This window comes from Eriocheir sinensis, chromosome 13 (genome assembly GCF_024679095.1).
Source record: "Eriocheir sinensis breed Jianghai 21 chromosome 13, ASM2467909v1, whole genome shotgun sequence".
Taxonomy (NCBI): Eukaryota; Metazoa; Arthropoda; class Malacostraca; order Decapoda; family Varunidae; genus Eriocheir; species Eriocheir sinensis.
The window spans coordinates 2,943,087-2,965,368 of NC_066521.1; the positions used below are offsets into that span (position 1 = coordinate 2,943,087).

At 41.9% G+C, this 22,282-nt stretch overlaps 1 protein-coding gene across 3 annotated transcripts in view; it reads left to right on the forward strand.

Annotated features, from left to right (window-relative positions):
- The first annotated feature begins 9,643 nt into the window (after positions 1 to 9,643).
- The window catches only part of LOC126997874 (cytosolic carboxypeptidase-like protein 5), a 59,727-nt gene continuing 47,088 nt past the window's right edge, over positions 9,644 to 22,282 (forward strand). For 2 of the 3 annotated variants that reach the window (XM_050859087.1, XM_050859089.1), the window contains exons 1-4: positions 9,644 to 9,810; positions 16,552 to 16,718; positions 18,050 to 18,250; positions 21,248 to 21,399. In XM_050859087.1, coding sequence (XP_050715044.1) covers positions 16,634 to 16,718; positions 18,050 to 18,250; positions 21,248 to 21,399 — 438 coding nt within the window. In that variant the 5' untranslated portion in view covers positions 9,644 to 9,810; positions 16,552 to 16,633. Of the gene's footprint in view, positions 9,811 to 9,911; positions 9,971 to 16,551; positions 16,719 to 18,049; positions 18,251 to 21,247; positions 21,400 to 22,282 lie in introns of those variants that run through there. The other variant, XM_050859088.1, reaches the window with a different exon arrangement.

The window sequence follows — 22,282 nt, forward strand, 5'->3', positions numbered from 1 at the left end:
GAGATGACTTTTATTGTCCAAATATTGCTTTCCGTTACATTCTCGGAGCGTAATACTCACCAGTGTTAAAGCGTCAACGGTTCTGCTAAATTCTTCAAGGAAGCTTTTTTCCTCTTGTTTCTTGGGAAGAACAGGCAAGTACCATAGGCCAAATATATATATATATATATATATATATATATATATATATATATATATATATATATATATATATATATATATATATATATATATATATATATATATATATATATATATATATATATATATATATATATATATATATATATATATATATATATATATATATATATATATATATATATATTGTGCTCAGAAGAATTAGGATTCTGTAGAACTGTGGAAAACCTTCAAACTTGAAATTGTCCAAGCTGCAAAGGAGTGTATTGGAGAGCGCCCGAGATCTAGGAGTGGTTTTGCCTTAGGGAAGACTGGGTTTTATCGAGAATGGTCTCGCTAACAGGCTTGCTGGAAATCGGGACAATATAGGGCCCTGTTGCGTAAAACTAGAACTCTCCTGAGAAGAGACAAAGAGAGATATGTCAGGAGTGCCGCTGAGAACATCGAGGGTCATTTCAATGCAAATAACTTCCGACGTGCTAATTGAGCACTGAAGGAGCTCTGCTCCGAGCCTCCCTCTCAGGTGAGCGCTCTACGAACAGGTAATGGCTGCCTCGTTTCTGACATGAATAGGCAGACGGTTCGTTTGGCTGAGTACTTTGAGCAGTTGTGCACTGTAGACCCTCCAAGCGAGCAGCTTCCGGTTGCTGGGTTGCAGGTGACGGATGCTGATCCATACATCGACGAAAGCCCACCCTCTCTTGACGAGGTCAGAGAGGCTGTGGCAAAGTTGAGGCAGCAGGTACCTGTATCATCAGTGCGGAGCTGCTCAAAGCTAAAGGTGAGGCCATGATCCGCGGGTTGCACACGATCTCGACTGCCGTATGGCAATCTGGTGCCATTCTTACTGGCTGGAAAAGAGGGCTATAGTCTACCCTATCTGGAAAGGGAAAGGGGACCGCCAGGATTGCAACAACTACAGTGGTATTACGTATCTCAGTGTGCCCGGCAAGATGCCTTCCATCTATTGCTTTTGAGGATTCGCAACTAGCTGCTGAAGCAGTAAAGACCTGCAAGCAGTCTGAAGTCACGCCTGGTAAGTCGACAATTGACCTTAGCCAAGCGCTTCGTGTACTGATGCGAGTTTCGATTGATTGATTGCAGCCTATATTGATCACAAGAAGGCTTTTGATTCAGTCAGTGACATCTCAAGTAATGGACGGCTTACTCTTTTGATTCTGCGGCGCCCTTGTCATTAAGCCGCGAATGTTGGAAAATCAACCGCTTTGGTGCGAATCGCCATTACTCCCTTATTTCTGGGGCTACAGTAAAGGTTTTGGTATCAATCGACGGCAAAATAAAAGGGCTATATTTTTAATAATCCCCGACTGTGCTCAAAACCCGACTCGAAAGGGTCAAAAATCGAATAAATTCGCAAGAAACGACACGGAAAAAAACTATTTTTGACTTCCCAATCTTGAAACCCACTCGTTTTTTGAGAATTTCAAAAAGCTTATTTAACAAATGATTTAACCCTGACAATATGCAGCATAACATTTCCCTTCTCCCAGTAGTTTCGTCGCTAGAGCTCACAACGTAAACCCTGTCGAGAGCGATGTTGACGAACTCCAAACACTTTTCCGTTTTTGTCTAGTGTGGCCTTGCTATTGCCTCCAGAAGGCTGTACTTTGGCATATAGCCCCTCTTGGCAATGTAGCTTGACCAACTCGAAGGAGTTTTTGATAGCACGATTCCAAGTTCGTCGTCGAGCCGTCACAAAATAGCCTGTTTTTCGTCCCTTTTGCCGCGATTTGGACACATCCTAGTTTTTTCCTTATAACTTATTTATATTTATTTATTGCTCTATATTTTTTTTCTGATTATTAATCTGTATTAAAAGATCTTTCATTTCCCACCAAGCACGCCTTCCTAGCTTCAGTAGTTTTCGCTCAAGCTTGACCAGAATTTAAAGTCGCGACGAAAATTCGCCGAATCTGACTCATTTCACGCGCCGCGACGAAAAACCTTCCTGACGCCACAGAAATTAATATATCTGCATAAAAATTCTTATATGAACACTTCAATATGTTGACTACATTGTATTAAAACCATTTAAAGATATCTGAATAAAAAAGTAACTATTTTTTTAAATCATTTCACTTTGCAAATCAACCTATTTTACCGGCCGTACTATACATTTCTTATATATATATATATATATATATATATATATATATATATATATATATATATATATATATACATATATAGATATATAGATAGACAGATATATGAATAGATGAATAGATAGATAGATAGATAGACAGATAGATGAATAGATAGATGGATATATATATATATATATATATATATATATATATATATATATATATATATATATATATATATATATATATATATATATATATATATATATATATATATATATATATATATATATATATATATATATATATATATATATATATATATATATATATATATATATATATATATATATATATATATATATATATATATATATATATATATATATATATATATATATATATATATATATATATATATATATATATATATATATATATATATATATATATAGCTTCTTTTATAAATAGAAAATGTCAACACCTTGCTTCTTCTAATTCTTCCCGTGACTTCTGGCATCTAGCCAAAAATATCTCTTCCAATTTCACTTCTTCCTCCTTCCCTCCTCTCCTTAACCCTGACGGCAGCACTGCCGTCTCGTCTGTCTCTAAGGCTGAACTCTTCGCTCAAACTTTCTGTAAAAACTTCACCTTGGACGATTCTGGGCATATTCCTCCTACTCATCCCCCCTCTGACTCCTTTATGCCTGTTATTAAGATTCTTCCTAATGATGTTTTCTATGCCCTCTATGGCCTCAACTCTCAGAAGGCTTATGGACCTGATGGAGTGCCTCCTATTGTCCTTAAAAACTGTGCTTCTGTGCTGACACCCTGCCTGGTCAAACTCTTTCGTCTCTGCCTATCAACATCTATCTTTCCTTCCTGCTGGAAGTATGCCTTTGTACAGCCTGTGCCTAAGAAGGGTGACCGCTCCAATCCCTCAAACTACCGCCCAATAGCTTTATTTTCATGTCTATCTAAAGCTTTTGAATCAATCCTTAACCGGAAGATTCAAAAGCACCTTTCCACTTCTAATCTTCTATCTGATCGCCAGTATGGATTCCGCAAGGGGCGTTCTACTGGCGATCTTCTTGCTCTCATAACTGACTCTTGGTCATCCTCTCTTAGCAGTTTCGGTGAAACTTTCTCTGTTGCGCTAGACATATCGAAAGCCTTCGATAGAGTCTGGCACCAGTCTTTACTTTCTAAACTGCCCTCTTTCGGATTCTATCCCTCTCTCTGTTCCTTTATCTCCAGTTTCCTTTCCGGCCGTTCTATCTCTGCGGTGGTAGACGGTCACTGCTCTTCCCCTAAACCTATCAACAGTGGCGTTCCACAGGGCTCTGTCCTATCACCCACTCTCTTCCTGTTATTCATCAATGATCTTCTTTCCATAACAAACTGTCCTGTCCACTCGTATGCCGACGACTCCACTCTGCATTATTCAACTTCTTTCAATAGAAGACCATCAAAACAGGAAGTACACAACTCCAAACTGGAGGCTGCAGAATGCTTAACCTCAGATCTTACTATCATTTCCGACTGGGGCAGAAGGAACCTTGTGTCCTTCAATGCCTAAAAAACTCAATTTCTCCACCTATCAACTCGACACAATCTTCCAAACACCTATCCCCTATTCTTCGACAACACTCAGCTGTCACCTTCTTCAACACTAAACATCCTCGGTCTATCCTTAACTCAAAATCTCAACTGGAAACTTCATATCTCCTCTCTCGCTAAATCAGCTTCCTCGAGGTTGGGCGTTCTGTATCGTCTTCGCCAGCTCTTCTCCCCCGCGCAGTTGCTATCCATATACAGGGGCCTTGTCCGCCCTCGTATGGAGTATGCATCTCACGTGTGGGGGGGCTCCACCCACACAGCTCTTCTGGACAGAGTGGAGGCTAAGGCTCTTCGTCTCATCAGCTCTCCTCCTCCTACTGATAGTCTTCTACCTCTTAAATTCCGCCGCGGTGTTGCCTCTCTTTCTATCTTCTATCGATATTTCCACGCTGACTGCTCTTCTGAACTTGCTAACTGCATGCCTCCCCCCCTCCCGCGGCCCCGCTGCACACGACTTTCTACTCATGCTCATCCCTATACTGTCCAAACCCCTTATGCAAGAGTTAACCAGCATCTTCACTCTTTCATCCCTCACGCTGGTCAACTCTAGAACAATCTTCCTTCATCTGTATTTCCTTCTGCCTATGACTTGAACTCTTTCAAGAGGAGGGTGTCAGGACACCTCTCCTCCCGAATTTGACCTTGCTTTTGGCCACCTCTTCTGATTCTTTTATGGGAGCAGCGATTAGCGGGCTTTTTTTTTTTTTTTGGTTATTGTTTTCTTTTTTTTCTGCCCTTGAGCTGCCTCCTTTGTTGTAAAAAAAAATATATATATATATATATATATATATATATATATATATATATATATATATATATATATATATATATATATATATATATATATATATATATATATATATATATATATATATATATATATATATATATATATATATATATATATATATATATATATATATATATATATATATATATATATATATATATATATATATATATATATATATATATTACATATATATATATATATATATATATATATATATATATATATATATATATATATATATTTTATATATATATATATATATATATATATATATATATATATATATATATATATATATATATATATATATATATATATATATATATATATATATATATATATATATATATATATATATATATATATATATATATATATATATATATATATATATATATATATATATATATATATATACAATAAATATATATATATATATATATATATATATATATATATATATATATATATATATATGTCTTGATAACTCCTCGAACCTCTTTCTTATCAATTTCTGCAACATCCGAGGTCATCGCGTGCCCACGACCTTGACTCTTCTGAATTTTCCACCATCTGGCTAAGACTTCATTGTCATTCTATTACTAAATACATCTGTGCTGTTTATCTCTCACCTAACTCTACTAACTATGTAAAATTCTTTGACTATTTGAACTTTAAAGTGGAGCACATCTTGACTCGCTCTCCCTTCGCTGAAATCTCCATCTTGGGAGATTTCAATGTTCACCACCAGCTTTGGCTTTCATCCTCTTTCACTGACCCTCCTGGTGAACAAGCCTACAACTTTTCTCTCCTCAACGACCTAGAGCAGTTGGTTCAGCACCCTACACATATTCCCGACCGTCTTGGAGACCGGCCCAACATACCAGACCTCTTCCTTACCTCAAACCCTTCTGCTTACTCTGTCGAACTGTTCTTTCCGTTGGGCTCCTCCGATCACAACCTTATTTCTGTATCCTGTCCTATCGCTCCTGTACACCCTCTGGACCCACCGAAGAAACGATGCTTCTGGCATTTTGCTTCAGCTCGGTGGGACGACCTGAGGATGTACTTTTCCGATTTCCCGTGGAATGAGTATAGGTACTGCTTCCAGGAGGGAGACCCCTCTGTGTGTGCCCAGCGCATCACAGAGGTGATTGTCTCTGGAATGGAGGTATACATTCCACGTACTTTCTCTACTCCTCACGCTAAAAAGTCTTGGTTTAAGATCTCCTGGGCCAAGACCAAGGCACAGGTGTTTGGAGGCTTACTAGTTGAAACAGTCCAGTCTGTTCATGTGTGTAGCGAGGACATTGAGATCTCGGAAAATTACACATACCTTGGTAGCTTAGTTCAGAAGAGCGGTGAGTCTCGCCAGGAAGTCTTAAGCCCCTATTACACGTATCCGGTTTCCTACGGCCAACCTGGCCTACGGCGCCGTAGGAAAATTCTGGCCTACGGCTAGAGTTATTACACGTATTTGAACGGCCGGTGGCAAGTGGGTCAGTGTAGCACTGGATGTGGTGGAGGAGTGACATGCCTTCTCTCGACGACAAGCTCGTTGCTATTGCTCTAGCGTGCTGTTTGAAGGTTGGCCGTACGGCCAACTTTATCGAAAGTTCATCCGGCCGGCCGTGGGTGAGCGTTCATACGGCCGATTTGCTATCACACGCTCCGGTTTGAACATATGCTAGCGTCGCGACCGACGGCGCCGTAGGAAACCGGATACGTGTAATAGGGGCTTTAAAGGATTGGCTTGACCCACGATGTTATGGACTCGCTCAGCACAAGTATATGGCGTTGTCGATACCCTGTGCAGGAGGACAAAGAACCGGATCTTCAAGTCCCTTGTGCTCCCTGTCCTACTCTATGGCTGTGAGACATGGACACTAAACGGGGACTTAAAAAGGCGGATTGATGCCTTTGGTAATAAATATCTACGCATAATCATGGGATATCGCTGGAATGACTTCGGCTATACGGGCACGTGGCACATTACCCAGAAGCTGATCTTGCTCATCGGGTTGTCTCTGTAAGAGACAATCCTGAGTGGAGGAGGCCAAGGGGACGCCCATGGAGTTCGTGACTTATGCAAGTCGATAGATCCTGCCGGGAGGTACTCAGGATGGGAATCAATCTTGCCCATTGTAGCTTGCTTCTGAAATTTGAGGAAACGAGCTTTCTCTAAAGGAGTATCTCCACATCCACATGTCACCTGTATTGCTTTGACACCTGCATGTTTTATATCTCATCGTGAGAGGAATTAGTGTTCATGAATATGTTGATGACATGTCTTGGAAAGTCGCATTTGTAGATTGCCTCCTTTGTGTGTCCATAGATAGATGATACAGTGGCATTGCCTGACCATGCATACTTGAACAAAAGATCACTTTGGTCACCAATTCTTACTGACGATATATCATACATGCAGGCTATCCATGTCTGAGAGTAGGATCAGATTTGTGCAATTGACAGGTCGGTGCTACACGAGAAGTATTAATATGTCGGTGTCTTGTAATGGGCAACGACAACTACAGGAGTGCTCACACTTTTGACAAGTTCAATAGCTGTCTTAACGACCAGTGTGTCAACATAACCTCGTGCATGGTGTACCTTGATGTTGTGGCACGTCAGCTGTGCAGACAGAATCTTGGTAACTGCCTCTTTGTTCTCCTCATTGCCAAGAAATTGTTCCCTATCACACGATACAATCAGGTCTGGTGTGACTCTCAAATTATGAGATATTGTTCTGCCTGCCATTCTGCGCATCTGTTCATGATCTTTGGTTGATGGTCCCTTCCCATAGCCATCAAACACTACTGCAGCAGCATTGAACCTTCCTTGAACATATCTGACATAACTATCAGCTGTGCCTTTGATGCTTGCGCCACTCCTCCCTTTCACTTGTTGAATTCCATCCCCCATCTACAACATGCATCCTGCTTTCCATGTCCAAGCCAAGTTTCTCTGTTGTGTTTTTGAGCATCCTGCCAAATTCGTGCTTTTTAGGCTTCCTCATCATTTATGACGTTTCATTTGCGAGATAGAAATTTGGACCTTTTAACGAAAGGTCATTGACCTTTGACCCCTGTAAAAAAAAATCCCGAACCTCTACATGCCCTATCTTTTTTTGGGGGTGGGGCAAATGTTGATCCCCATGGCTATTGAAATCAGTTGAAAAAACATTTCATCTAATTTTTCACAGATTTAGTGGATACCATTATAATTTTGGGTTAATTACTACCACAGGTGAAGGCAGCATGAGATGTTTCGTAGCCTGAATAATTCGCTCATGGATACTGTTTTGCTTTCTTGCATCTCTAGTCTAATCTAATTTGATGCAAGATGGATATTATTTCTAAGGTGTGGTTATTTCGACGTCTGGCCGTAAAAGAAGTGCTTTACATACACGATGCTGCTGTAGATGACACGGAAACTGTAAAAAAAAATAAGAAATTAAGTTGGTAAAAAAAGAGTAAATCGTCGCCACTGCCACAGGACGCGCGGAGGACCTTGTCACATTATTGGGTTAAGATTTACTTCATATGCACCTTTAGCCCGTTTCCTCTCCTACTTAAATAGCCAACAATTGCTATTCTGTTGTCATATATATGTTTTCAACTAACTTTCCAACCGCCCGGAAACCCATTGGAAAGGATGTAGAAATCAAAACAAGTGTGAAAATGACCATGCAATGTGTGGGGGAGACCCGTCCATATATAAACATTCCTATTTCTTTCTTTCCTTCCTCTCTTTCTTTCTTTCTTTCTTCCATCCGTTCTTCGCTCCAGTTCTCAATTTTCTCCTTTCCTTCTTTTCATCATTCTCCTCCTCATGTCTTTCTTTTTATTTTATTTTTATCTCTTAAATTTTCACGCTTTTCGACTTAGTTGATTCACTTGCTTAACGTCCTTTCTTAACTTTCTTTTCTTCCTTCTTTTCTCTTTTCCTCCCTTTTTTTCCTCCTTTTCCTTTTTTTCTTTCATATCTCTTCCATAAACATTCCATGGCATTTTCATAGTTAATTGTTTCGATCTTTACATTCTTCCCTATGGTTTCCGGAAGGTTTGAAGGTTACCAAAAGATATATATATGACAACAGAGGAGCAGTTGGTGGAGTAGGAAAAGAGATATGAAATTAAAGGGAGCATAATTAAGTAAATCGAACCCATGCACGACCCGGGACGAAGGGTGGAATATGTGACAAAAGGCTTATTAGGTTTTGAGGGGCATTTCCAGGGGTAGTTTAATGGCCCTGGTGGTAGTGTGACCCTTCTTCTGTACCATGAATGCGAAAAATACACTCATGAGAACCCAGTTAATCTCCTTTTCGGCCTTTGGATATAGGTGACATATATGAGAGGTGGAAGCGAATTTTAATAATACCGCCCCTGTCACGACGGAGGTGCCACGCTGCAGTCAGGTAATATATATATACAGTCCAAAGAGTTCATTATCAGCTATTTACAGAGGATTTGTACACTTGATATAACAGAGGTAGTATGAACGAGCATATATAGCTAGGCCTCCCTGAATTCACTTCAAAGAAAACTGAGTTCGGATGATTTTCTTTGAGGCGTGTATATCCTGTTCACCATGACTTTATCTCGGTGGGTAAACAGATAGATTAGCCAGTTAAAAGGTGCGATCGGGAAATTCACACTTGCCTTCCTGCATTAATTGGCCCTCAGACTTAATTATTGGGAGTTGTCACGCAGGAAAACCCATCACCCAGAATTAACTCACACCAACAAAGTATTATCATTAATGAAAGAGTATTATTATCATGGAAAGAGTATTAGTGATAGGGAAAGAGAGACAAGTTATATTAAGACTTGGGAGATATATATTTGTCAAGCGCAAGAAAACGTATATATCACCCAAACGTCACACCAACAAAATATCAAGAGAAACATTCGAATTCTCAGGAAACACAAGAATATAGCGTTGAGCAGTGCCTGGACAAGGGTATGAAGGGACCAAACGAGTGACAGAGGGAGAAAAACAAAAAAATCAATGTCGAGAGGCAAGCCGCCAGGGCCCTCTGCCGGGCATGTGAGGAACCACCTTCTGTTTACTTCGGGGCTCGGCTGTGATACTCTTCGGATTTCTCTCATTCCCAGCCCGAAGAAGCCGTCCAGCAGCGTAAATGTGAGCGGGGCGTGTGCTGTGTGCCCCGGTGGCTGTGCGGGGCGCGGGGCAGGGGCGTAGCGGGCAGGGCGGGGCGGGGAGGCGGGGCAGCAGTGGGTCGTGTATGTCGCAGCTGATGTGTTGTGTTGTCACCCCTCACAGCTGACGGGTGTAAACAATGGTGTGTTGTGTTGTCACCCCTCACAGCTGACGGGTGTAAACAATGGTGTGTTGTGTGTTGTGTTGTCACCCCTCACAGCTGACGGGTGTAAACAATGGTGTGTTGTGTGTTGTGTTGTCACCCCTCACAGCTGACGGGTGTAAACAATGGTGTGTTGTGTTGTCACCCCTCACAGCTGACGGGTGTAAACAATGGTGTGTTGTGTTGTCACCCCTCACAGCTGACGGGTGTAAACAATGGTGTGTTGTGTTGTCACCCCTCACAGCTGACGGGTGTAAACAATGGTGTGTTGTGTTGTCACCCCTCACAGCTGACGGGTGTAAACAATGGTGTGTTGTGTGTTGTGCTGACACCCCTCACAGCTGACGGGTGTAAACAATGGTGTGTTGTGTGTTGTGTTGTCACCCCTCACAGCTGACGGGTGTAAACAATGGTGTGTTGTGTTGTCACCCCTCACAGCTGACGGGTGTAAACAATGGTGTGTTGTGTGTTGTGTTGTCACCCCTCACAGCTGACGGGTGTAAACAATGGTGTGTTGTGTGTTGTGCTGACACCCCTCACAGCTGACGGGTGTAAACAATGGTGTGTTGTGTGTTGTGCTGACACCCCACACAGCTGACGGGTGTAAACAATGGTGTGTTGTGTGTTGTGCTGACACCCCACACAGCTGACGGGTGTAAACAATGGTGTGTTGTGTGTTGTGCTGACACCCCACACAGCTGACTCCACACCCCTGCAAAAAAGTGCTGGCACACCAGCCCTTGTGATAATAAATCATGATGGGAAAGCCCTGTGTGACTACATGGGCTGCTGCTGTAGTGCCTGCTGTGGCTCGCTGGTTGGTGCTGGTGGTTGTGGTAAACAGTGTGGTTTCTGTATGGGCTCAACAAGGAGTGTTTGTGGTGATGGAATGAACCTATAATTTGGCCGACCAGAGAGCTCTGTGTCAGAGATGCAGACTAATTATTTCGGGATAAAATATGATGCATATGAAGGTTGTTGTTTGGTGTATTATTTAGCAGACCTGATCAATCTACTGTAGAGACAGACTATTCATTTCTGAATAAAATATGATTTTGTTATTATTTTAGCAACAATAGGTTATGATCCTTGGATCAAGATAGCAGAGCCAGGGGTTATAATGGCCAAATGATTTACATCGCAGTGTTTGTTATTTATCCTAACAGCCACAACACAAAATATTTTCTGTGATAGATTAGCTTTAGCACTATCATAGCTGCTATCCAAAGGAAAAAATTGTCTATGTGAAAAAGTATCATACATTGCTAGAAATTAATAGTCCGTGTCTGAAGTAGACAGCTCGGGCCTGCTAAAAAATTCCCTTTTTTTCCCCTGAAGCAGCTTCAAAATTGCTTGAGCAAATTAACTGCAGAATCCTAACATGATCATAACAAGTAAACACAAATATATATCCACAACTAAAATCATCATGTTTTATTAAAAAATTAATTGTCATTGTTTTGGATAGCCGGGAAACATCACCCAAATGCCGTGGAGACCTGTGCCATGCTGGAGCTGTTAGTGCAAATGACAAATGAGGCCCCGTGTGCCAGAGGGGCGTAACCCAAAAATTGGCGGTTTTGAGTTATTGCCAGCTCTGGCCACCAGAAGCATTCACAAACCACGTGGTGGTAGATTTCAGGCAAAAATCAGCTCTGTGTTTGTGGTACGAAGGCTTGAAACCAAGTGTTTTCATCTGATCAAAACATCACGTTAAGTTTGCGGAGGTGTGGAAGAGGGGCGGACTCGAGAGCCAATGGGAGAGCCAGCTCGGAACACACCCCGCTGCAGCCAGTAAGCACACTCACCTTCCCGCTAGCTGACTCAGTCATCCTTTTAACTCCTACGCGCTGGTGTCACTTCAGGTTCTTAGAGGGCAGACTCAAAGGAAAACAAGTCTACACAACTCCGCATTACATGGAGCTAATGACCTCGTGCCGTGATAATAACCCCTTCAAGGTTGTGGCGATGAGTAGGCAGGACTTCTTTGACTTTGATGTATTGCAGAATCATGTCACCAAAGCAGGCTTTACTGGAGCAGGTTTCAAGAATGGCAGGGTCTTCATTGTCAACAAGGAATACATGATAGGGATAATGGTCAAGCCTGGTTATAGTGATATGCATGCACCCGCCCCCAACAAGTTCCAGAAAGGCCAAGGACAAACCTATGACCCTCACTTCAACCTCTCGACAGTTCACCTCCCATAAAAGTACCCTCATGGTGTTAAACTGAAGGCAGATAAGGTCAGAGACCTAAAGCACCTCTCCAAGTTCGTTGAGCCATCGTATCAATCCTTCTTCACAGATCTATTTAGAGCTCAGGAGCAGATACCTACTCAGGTGGGGAGCGGTGATCAGGGGGATGACCCTGATCCCAATGAGCCCGACACTTACTACCCCCCACCCCTCCCCCACCTTCAAGTCCATCAAGTTCATTGTCTTCTCCGGCAATGGTGAATACTCAAACTATATCAGTATGAATTATTTAATCAAAATTATGTATTTCTACTGGTATTTTCAGGTCTCAAAACATAAATTATGCATATTTTCCAATTTCATAAATTTCTTAAAAATTCAAAATATGAACCTAACAGGCTGAAATTTACACACAGTGCATATATTATCATATATTTTGAACTTGTATAACTAATTTAGAAATATTGCAATATTTTAGGGGTGGCTACAGAATAGGGTAAGAAAAAACAAATTTTACTTAAATTTTATTTAAATAAAATTTACTCAAATTATGCATAAAATGGTAGATCTAGACTTGGTGATTAGTTTGATATATGATAATAATGCATTTTGTACTATTACATACAAATTTTCATTACATAACTTTAACGCGCAATTACTCAAAACGCGATTTTACGGGTTACGCCCCTCTGGCACACGGGGCCTCAAATACTACACCATACATCCTTGGCTGATTCTACACTACATCTAAACCCATGGATGAATTTATAAACTAAAAAACTAATGCCACTAAAGTAGTAACCCATCACCACTAAAAATAATGACTTATCATGGTTAAAACAGTAACATTGCCACCAGCTTTCCTGTCTACACACATGAAAAAGCATTACTATTGTTATATTTTACTCAGCAATGGAAGTGAATAGTCATTCTCTGAAATATGTTGCTCAGGTCAGGCAAATAACAACATTTCCATGCTTCCCACATCATTGTCATACTTTGGTCTGTTTTACATACCCTTCCAGAGCACTCGAAGCAACTCCCACCCATCCATACAGTTGAACTGGACCTCAGGCCACTAACAGACCATGAATTCTTCCCTTTTATCATATAACTGAACTACAATTTTCTGTCTCTACCAGTCATCTGATTGACCACCATACGTAAATTTCAACTAACTTACCACAATGCAGTATTCCCACCAAGGGACCCCAAGGTGGCGCCCTTCCATAGCACAAGAGCCCTCAACACCTGAAATGGTGATTTGTGCAACTACTCACCTGGGTTCTTTCACTGCATAGATTATTAATTGTATGTGACTTAATGTTAAAGCTTTGGGGTGTGGTCAACTTTAGTTGCTGCACAGACATTCCTTGTAGGCAGAGGTGCCTCACAAATATAAAGTTGATTGTTATGCTTTCATGAGGGCTTCCCTAGCAGTGTGAACCTCATGGCAATCTTGTAAAATGGCAAAGAATCTTTTTTCTATGTTGGTGATATCTACAACATACCATACATATAGTATGCATACACCATTAGAATTCCAGAGATGAAATGTTTTATATTCATTTAACATGTATCAGAGCAGCTAATGACTCAGATATTTGTATTCTAGAATTATACAGGGCACGACTATTACTGCCTTATTGAAGATCTTGCCATGTCAGCCAGCAAGAGCAAGATGTTTCATTGCTGCCAGTGCCATGAAGTGGACCATGAAGTGGGTGTCCTCAAAATCTTTCACAGATTTACTGGAAAAGCAAGACTTACTTAATTTGTGTGTAAGCCACAATTTTACATGATAATCAAATGATTCAATTTTGGAAAATGAAAGTATAGTGTTGGAGGAACCAGGTGGTCAGTGGGATTGGATGAGAAACTCATGAGCTAGTTCAAAGTCCCCATGGAAAACTTGGCCACCACTTTGTGCTTCTTCATGAAATGTGACGATATTTCCCTTTGGTGTGTGTAAAATTATATGTGACGTCTTTAGTGTTCATCATTCCAGGTTTAATTGCAGTTTGACAACACGAAGTGGCTTCTTACTGAGTGATACTTGGTCTTGCCCTCCCTACTCTGTGGCAGTAGACCGTATTGGAAATCAGTTCACAACGGGGATGCTTGGCCATATTGTTTACTGACTTCTTACCGTTTCAGTGTTGCCTACCGCAGCACCGTGTGTGGAAAGCACTTATTTCATGACCAGAAGTCGAAATAGCCACACATTCAGGAATAATACCCGTCTAACATAAAATTTTATTACTATACTTGATATGCTAGAAAGCAAAGTACAGCCATGTGGAAAATATTCAGGAGGCGAAATGTCTGATATTGCCGCCTGCCGTTCAGAAGGTAGACACGGACCCTCTATCATTTGGCACGGAGTGGTCATACAGTGGCCTCAGGTCCAGTGCATGTTTGTCCAAAGAATTTGATGTCCAGTATGGCATTTTTTGGTCAAGTATCTTTACAGAATTATTGTAAAGCAGTTAAAGTGGTCCAACACACAGCAAACCTCAGGCAACAAGTTGCCCAAATCCATAGATTTCTGTAATGAGTGGAAATATCAAAATATCATCCATGGCACCAGGTGACATGGCACATGGTGACCAGGTGGATAGATTATAATTACCAGTACTATAAAACTCACAATAAGTTACCATCCAGCTTGTTTAGGTGACTGTTCAACACGCAATGGATCCCAATCCAAAATGCAGTAATGTTAAGGAGAAGAACAAAGCCTCCTCCAGTTTTGTTCTTGTATCTGATTTTGATTCTGATCAGTAATGAGCAGGCCACCAGAGCTGGTGCATTACAAGCCTATGAAAGGAATTGCCTGGTCGGGGTGGGTGGAAGAAAGGAGAGTTTCTTACCTGGTGATAGTTTAAGAGGCCCTGGAATCACTGCTCCTGGAGGATGCCTCTTCTCTTTTTTACAGTCTCTTGCTTGGCTTTTTTTTTTTTGTTTTTTTTTTTTTTTGTTGATATTCTGGCAGATGATGATTTCATCCAGGAGACTATTCCTTTCTTAGCTAGCTTCTAGGGATGACCTCTGGAAATATGTTGATGTTTTTGGATAGATGTAAGAAGCCTCTGGAGTTGTCAAGATTTTTACGTTTTCTTTTGATAAAAGAGTTTTTGGTGAGTTGAAGAATAAGTTTGGCCTGATTCCAGTATATAAAATAAAGATCATGATTTGCAGGAATTTGAAGGCTCAGGTCCCATGTGTGAGCTGCCTCTCTCTCTTTGATAACACAAGAACAAGCATGAGGAGTAGAGAAAGTACACGGAATGTGTGCCTCCATTCCAGAGACAGTCACCTCTGTAATGCACTGGGCGCACACAAAGAGGGGTCTGTGGCCCGGGAGCAGTAATCAGTCCATAGGAAATCAGAAAAAAACAACCTTAGGTCATCCCAATCTTGCCTTTCTTTCCTGTCATTCACCAAGACATATGCAGACACTCACACACAAGGACATACAAGTCAACAATATCTGTCTCACCACACACAGTAGTTCACAATACATATCTTGCCAGTCATCCACACCATTCTCAAACCACGTCATCAATGTCCGTCCTCTCCCGCCCATACTCTTGGGGAGACCACTATTACATTCCCTTCTTTTGTTCATCACTCCTCTATCCCTACCCATAAAATTCCTCCTTCCAGGGCTTCCCACAGCATCTCTCCAACATTACTTCCACTCTCCGTACATCACATTGTAGTGCGGCGACGGCCTGATGAACGAGCCTCCCATAACCCACTTAGCCAGTGGGGTACCTCTTTGGCCGACTCAGTAAGGAGTGGCTCTCCCGTCACGCTGGTCGCGGGTTCAATCCCAGGCAGCAGGCGAATACCCTGGTCTTGATTAATTTCTCGTGTTATTTCGATACACGCAGAGGCCGTGTTGAGAAATAGGAAGGATGGAAAAATAAGCTCGTCGGGGCATTACAACATCATTTTGTGTGTTTCACGAGCACCTAAGAAGTCGACCTATCCTTTCACAGGTGTTTCTATTGCCTTTCATTTTGCATTCTTCATTCAACCTGTTCATTAGATACATGCCACCCTGAGGGGCTCCTTCCTCCTCCTTTTCCTCCCCTTCTCAGTAAAAATGGAGACCCTTCTGCTCAGCTTTTTTTTTCTTCTTTTTTTTTTCTTTTTTTTTCACCTACCAAGGAGAAGTGGAATGGAAGATTGTGTTGTTAAGAGAAAGTATTAGAATAGGGAGAAGAGAGTTGAAGATTCCTCTGTTACCATGGCCATCTGCTCATCTACTGAGTCCCTCTGGGGAGCATGTCATCAGAGCCATTGATTGATGAACATGAAGCAAGTTTTTTGAGTGTCAATATCTTGCATTGCAGCACCATGTGAAGTGAAGGAGTAGCTCGGCCAGCACAGTGTGGCCACTCTTGCTGGGACATCTGCTGGCCATCAAGACTCGCCATGGAGGAGACCGTTGGACCCTTCACGTTCACCTCAAACTTCGAGTGTGGAAACTTAGCTCGAGCAGAGAGGGTGGACTCACCAGGTACGAGGTGTAGTGATCTAAGTGTTGGATTTACATAAAAAATTGTTGCTGAATGACTTTTGAGAATTCTGAGGTTGTGTTCAGGTATGGTGATGCCATTATAGGAAAGGTGGTTACATGTGGCTGAAGGAGGCAGTGGTGGGGATGGTAGCCTGGGTGCCCTATAGTGCCAGGAAAGAAAGCAGTGGTGGGATGGTAGCCTGGGTGCCCTATAGTGCCAGGAAAGAAAGCAGTGGTGGGGATGGTATGGTGGGTCTGGGTGCCCCAGGGAAAGGCCTGGGTGCCTATAGCCAGAAAGAAAGAAAGGGGGGGGTGGGATGTGCCCAGTGCCATTATAGAAATATAGTGCCAGGAAAGAAAGCAGTGGTGGGATGGTAGCCAGGGTGCCCTATAGTGCCAGGAAAGAAGGCAGTGGTGGGATGGTAGCCAGGGTGCCCTATGGGAAGAAAAGCAGCAGGTGGGGTGGTGCAGGTGCCCCCAGGTGCCAGGAAAGAAAGCAGTGGTGGGATGGTAGCCAGGGTGCCCTATAGTGCCAGGAAAGAAGGCAGTGGTGGGATGGTAGCCAGGGTGCCCTATAGTGCCAGGAAAGAAGGCAGGGTAGCCAGGGTGCCCCTATAGTGGAAAGAAAGAAGGCAGGGAGGATGGTAGCCAGGTGCCTTATAGTAAAGCAAAAAGAAGGCAGTGGTGGGATGGTAGCCAGGGTGCCCTATAGTGCCAGGAAAGAAAGCAGTGGTGGGATGGTAGCCTGGGTGCCCTATAGTGCCAGGAAAGAAGGCAGTGGTGGGATGGTAGCCAGGGTGCCCTATAGTGCCAGGAAAGAAAGCAGTGGTGGGATGGTAGCCTGGGTGCCCTATAGTGCCAGGAAAGAAAGCAGTGGTGGGATGGTAGCCTGGGTGCCCTATAGTGCCAGGAAAGGGGCAGAACAATAGAATTAGGAAGAAAGGAAGAAATAACGTTGGAAAATTGGACCTGGTTTGCCAGCTTAGAGTCGGTTTCCTTATTAGTTTTTAGTTTTGCTCAGTCAGTTTGCATTTCACAAACATTTTGTCGCCAAGTTCAGGTGAAATGTGAGAGCATCATAAATATTTTTCTTCTGAATCCAGTTTTAAATCAAACGGTGACCATGAAAAGAAGTGAATGGATGTCACATGATAAGAATCTTGTCTCATGAGTGTGGTTTTGTTTGCTGATCATCAAATCCTCTGTAGCTCACCTCTGTGGCTGCAAAATATTTTGCCCAAGACCAATGAACCTGACCTATAGAACATGACAGTTGTGAGTGGTTTGTTATTTACACTATCTTGATTTTATTATGTTGTATACCTTTGCAGGAAGTGGCCAAGGCTCCTCCCTTGGTGGAAGCCGCAAGACCCAAAAGGCTGCTGCCTCATCCTCCTCTTCCTCCTCTTCATGCCAGCCGACTGTTGAGCCTTTACCAGTCAACTATGAATACAACCTGTGGACGCGTCCAGACTGTTCTGGGACCGAGTATGAAAACAACAACCGGACCTGGTTCTTCTTTGGCATCAGAGGTACAGTGTCTGTCTGGGGAGCCACTGCCAACACTGGATTTCAGTGGTGTCCTGTTACTGTGAAGGGGACTGTTGCCATCATGTAAAACTTAAACCTTCACTATCAACATTACTGCAAATTGTAACTTTGCAGCAAATTTATCATAGTAGCCATTTTTTACTAGGATAATCAGAAGTGGAATGAGTCACTAAACTTTAACCAGTTAAGAAAAAGCTGAATTTCATAATGGATACTCAACAATTGACCACATCCACGTCTTCAGCCAAGTGGATGATCCACCACTTCTCAAGGTACAGGAGAAATTGGTATACCTGGGATAAATGTTTTTCTAACAACCTGCCCATGAATCAAACCTGGATCCTTGAGAGACAAAGCAAACTCTGGCATGAAGTCAAAGGGAACCTTTAGGCTAGAGGCCTTCAACGCCCTTACTCATGTCTCAGGCCGTTACAGTTCACGCACCCTATCCACAGGTTTGACATATGCGGTTTTGACCACGTGTAGTTAATGAAAAGAATATTAAGAAAATAAACTTCAAAGTCCCATTTGCCACATTTCCAATGCTGTACTGGTACTAACAATGCTGGCTAATTGACACAGGACTGGTACTGAGCAGCACCGTGTCATACAGGTGGTAGTTAGTACCAGTCCTGGCACCGGCACCTGCCCAGTCCTACTACTGCACAGACATGTCGTCTGTTTGTTTATTGTCAGCTGAACCGCTGCTTGTATTCATGATCCAATTTTTATTACGGTACCTATTTCATACTTCTATTACCTGATTTTTATAGAAAAAGGCATTCATTAGTAATTTGCTTGGTATGATATACTTTAGCACCTGAAGATGAAAAAGAAAGTGGCAGAGACTTTGTCATGAGAGCCTAACAGTGTAGTGAAATTTTAATGAATACGTATTTGTAAGAAGTTTACGTAAATTACAGTACAGTTTATGGTACGTATAGGTGATAAATGATATTTTATGCTGCTTTTTGGTAATGGTAATTCTTTATTAGGTTCAGTTTGTGTAAAATTGCTCAGTTTTTTTTATCCGTGCCTTGAGTCTTTCTTTCTTTAGGGGGTGTGGGCCAAACATTTGCAGAAAATCTCTATTCAGGGGTCCATGTCCCCTTGCCCCGTGAACAATGGTGGAGAAGTGTATAGGTTTCCATGCAGCCCCCCTTCCCTATCCCATGTACCTCATAAAGGATCTATCAACTTGCTCAAGCCACAAACTCTGTGGGAGTACCCTTGGCCTTCACCACCCGGGGGTGTCTTAGAGAAACGTCCCAGTGAGCAGGGTCGGCTTCTGGGCAGCAGTATTTGGCTACCCTAAAGGGTGTGTAGTGGCTCCCTCTGGTATTTATCTACTCTAAAAGATGTGTAGACGCATGCACCGGTATATATTTGGCCACCCTCTAGTCTATGGTATGTAGTGGATCCTGCCAAAACCAGGCAGCTCACTCACTAGTTCATGGCAAAGCTGACATGACGTATCTGTAGTGTGGGTGACGGACGACTGAGAGCATAGCCTCCTTGCCGACTACCAACAGATGCTGGAGACATTGAGTGATTAGAGTCACAGTGTCATGCCACTTTCCAGTGTGTTCTAGCTGAAGGGAACATTCTACACTCAAATAAATGGTTAGCCCTGATAACAAAAATGACCTTTCTTCATATTATTCTAAGAATACAAATACTTTGCCCAAGTATTCGAAAATGAATGAGAATACATTTGTTACCTTCGCCAACGAAGTTGGGAGGTTATATTTTTGGTCCGGTCAGTATGTTTGTTTGTTTGTTCGTGAGCAGTCTCCTGTGCACAATTTTGCAGATATCTCAACCAATTTTTCAAGGAAGCTTCGTGTCCTTCCAGAATAGAACCCATTAAATTTTTTATGTCAAAGGTCCAAGGTCAAGGTCACACAAAACGTCGGATTGGCCATAACTTCGGTTCTCGTCATCATAGAGACTTCAGACTTAGTTCATATTTTAGCTTATGGAAAGATGCACCTTGCATGGCCTTGACCTTTAACCTTGACCTTGAAAAGTTTGCCCAAGGTCAAAGTTTCCCAAAAAATAGAATTTCATCAAATTTCAAAACAAATGCTTCCATATGATGCGTGTCCATCCAGAATAGAACCTATTAAATTTTTTATGTCAAAGGTCAAAGGTCGCACAAAATGTCAGGTTGGCCATAACTTCAGTTCTCGTCATTGTTGAGACTTCAGACTTGGTTCATATTTTAGCTCATGGAAAGACACACCTTATGGCCTTGACCTTGACCTTTGACCTTGACCTCGAAAAGTTTCCCCCCAAAAAAAAAGAATTTCATCAACTTTCAAAACAAATGCTTCCATATGATGCATAGGATCACAGTTGATGCCCGTACCAATTTTCAGGACGATCTTTGGCGGAGGTGTGCATTCTCCGAGTGCTATGCGTTTACGTAGTTTATAATTGAAATAATGCTAATTCCAATAATAATACACCCAGATACTGTATTTGAATGTATTCAAATATGCATACTGAATGCTATTACTCCATCCCTGGGCCAAAGAAGGCATGCCACATGTGGACAGCCTGGGGAGGAGCTGGACTAGAGAGGAGTGCGCTCCAAGGCCGTGGACGCGGCAGAAGCGTTAGCAGGAATATTTCATGGAAAATAGAAAGCAAGCTTTGCTATATCCCTTAACACTTGTTCAGTTTTTTGTAGTGCTTAAACTCCTCTTTGATCCACCACAGTCAGTATATAAGAGGAAATAGTTGTTTTCACTCTTCAGGACAGTAGGCACAGTGGCTCACCTCATTAAAATAAATTTCCTGATGAGAAAATGCTGTATGACAAATTATTATTATTTACCCTTCTCAGTGAAGTAGATAGAGAAAAAAATAATTCTTTTGCAAATAAAACATGAAACTTATTTTTCACCATCACAAACTGAAGGCATCCAGAAATGTGTGTCATCCCCATTCTCACCGGTCCATCCCAACCACAGGAGGAAGCGTGGGCAACCGAGTGCGTCTGAATGTGATGAACCTCAACAAGCAGACGAAGCTCTTCTCCCAGGGCATGCAGCCCGTGGTGCAGTGTGTGTCCAGCGCACGCCCTCCTCGCTGGGAGCGCATCAAGGAAAAATGCACCTACAGGGTATGCTACTTCACTTTTTTAACAACCACATATCAAGGCTATACAGGTTTCCACTGAGGTGTTGGGAAAGGGTTTGTAAAAAATGAAGACAAAGGTGAGAATGAAGAGTTTGAATTTTTGTTAAGATTAGATAGGACAACCAGATCTCAAAAAAGACGGACTTGGCAACTCTCGTGGAGTGAGGCAAGGAGCACAGGCTTGCCAAACAGTATTTGCCAGCAGATGTGTTTGTCAAGGTATTTTCTTTTTTCTTTTTTCTTTTTTGGAGGGGACTGGGGTTCAGCAGGCTGGATCACAATGTTAACCCCTTCACTACAGCCGGGCTATAACAGCACCCTTCCCCATATCCGAGTTGGCCACGCGCACCAAATTTCAAACGTCACTTCTGATTATAACTAGTTATCAGCCATAAACTCAACATAATCATCATGTATTATATATGAAAACATGCAAAATTAAATGGTGCACATAAAAAAACAAATTATTTGATAATTTTGAGATGTAAGCACAAATATACAGAGAAATTTGCATTATTCATAGATGTCGTGTGTCTGCTGAATTTTATTTCCTTATATTAGTTGTGATTAAGAAATAGATTTGTGGAGAAAAGTGGAGGAAAGGAAGGGAAGGACACAGACGTAAGTAAGATCATGGAAAATATCCATCTGATTCACCGGCAATACTCACAGATCTCACAGAGTAAAAGGCTGAAAGGCGATGTGTGTGTGTGTGTGTGTGTGTGTGTGAGAGAGAGAGAGAGAGAGAGAGAGAGAGAGAGGGGGGAGCATAAGATTGAACACACACACACACACACACACACAGTCGTCAGCCGTCGAAGAGTAAACAACTGGGCCGCTCCGCTCTGAGCCGTTGAAAAGACACA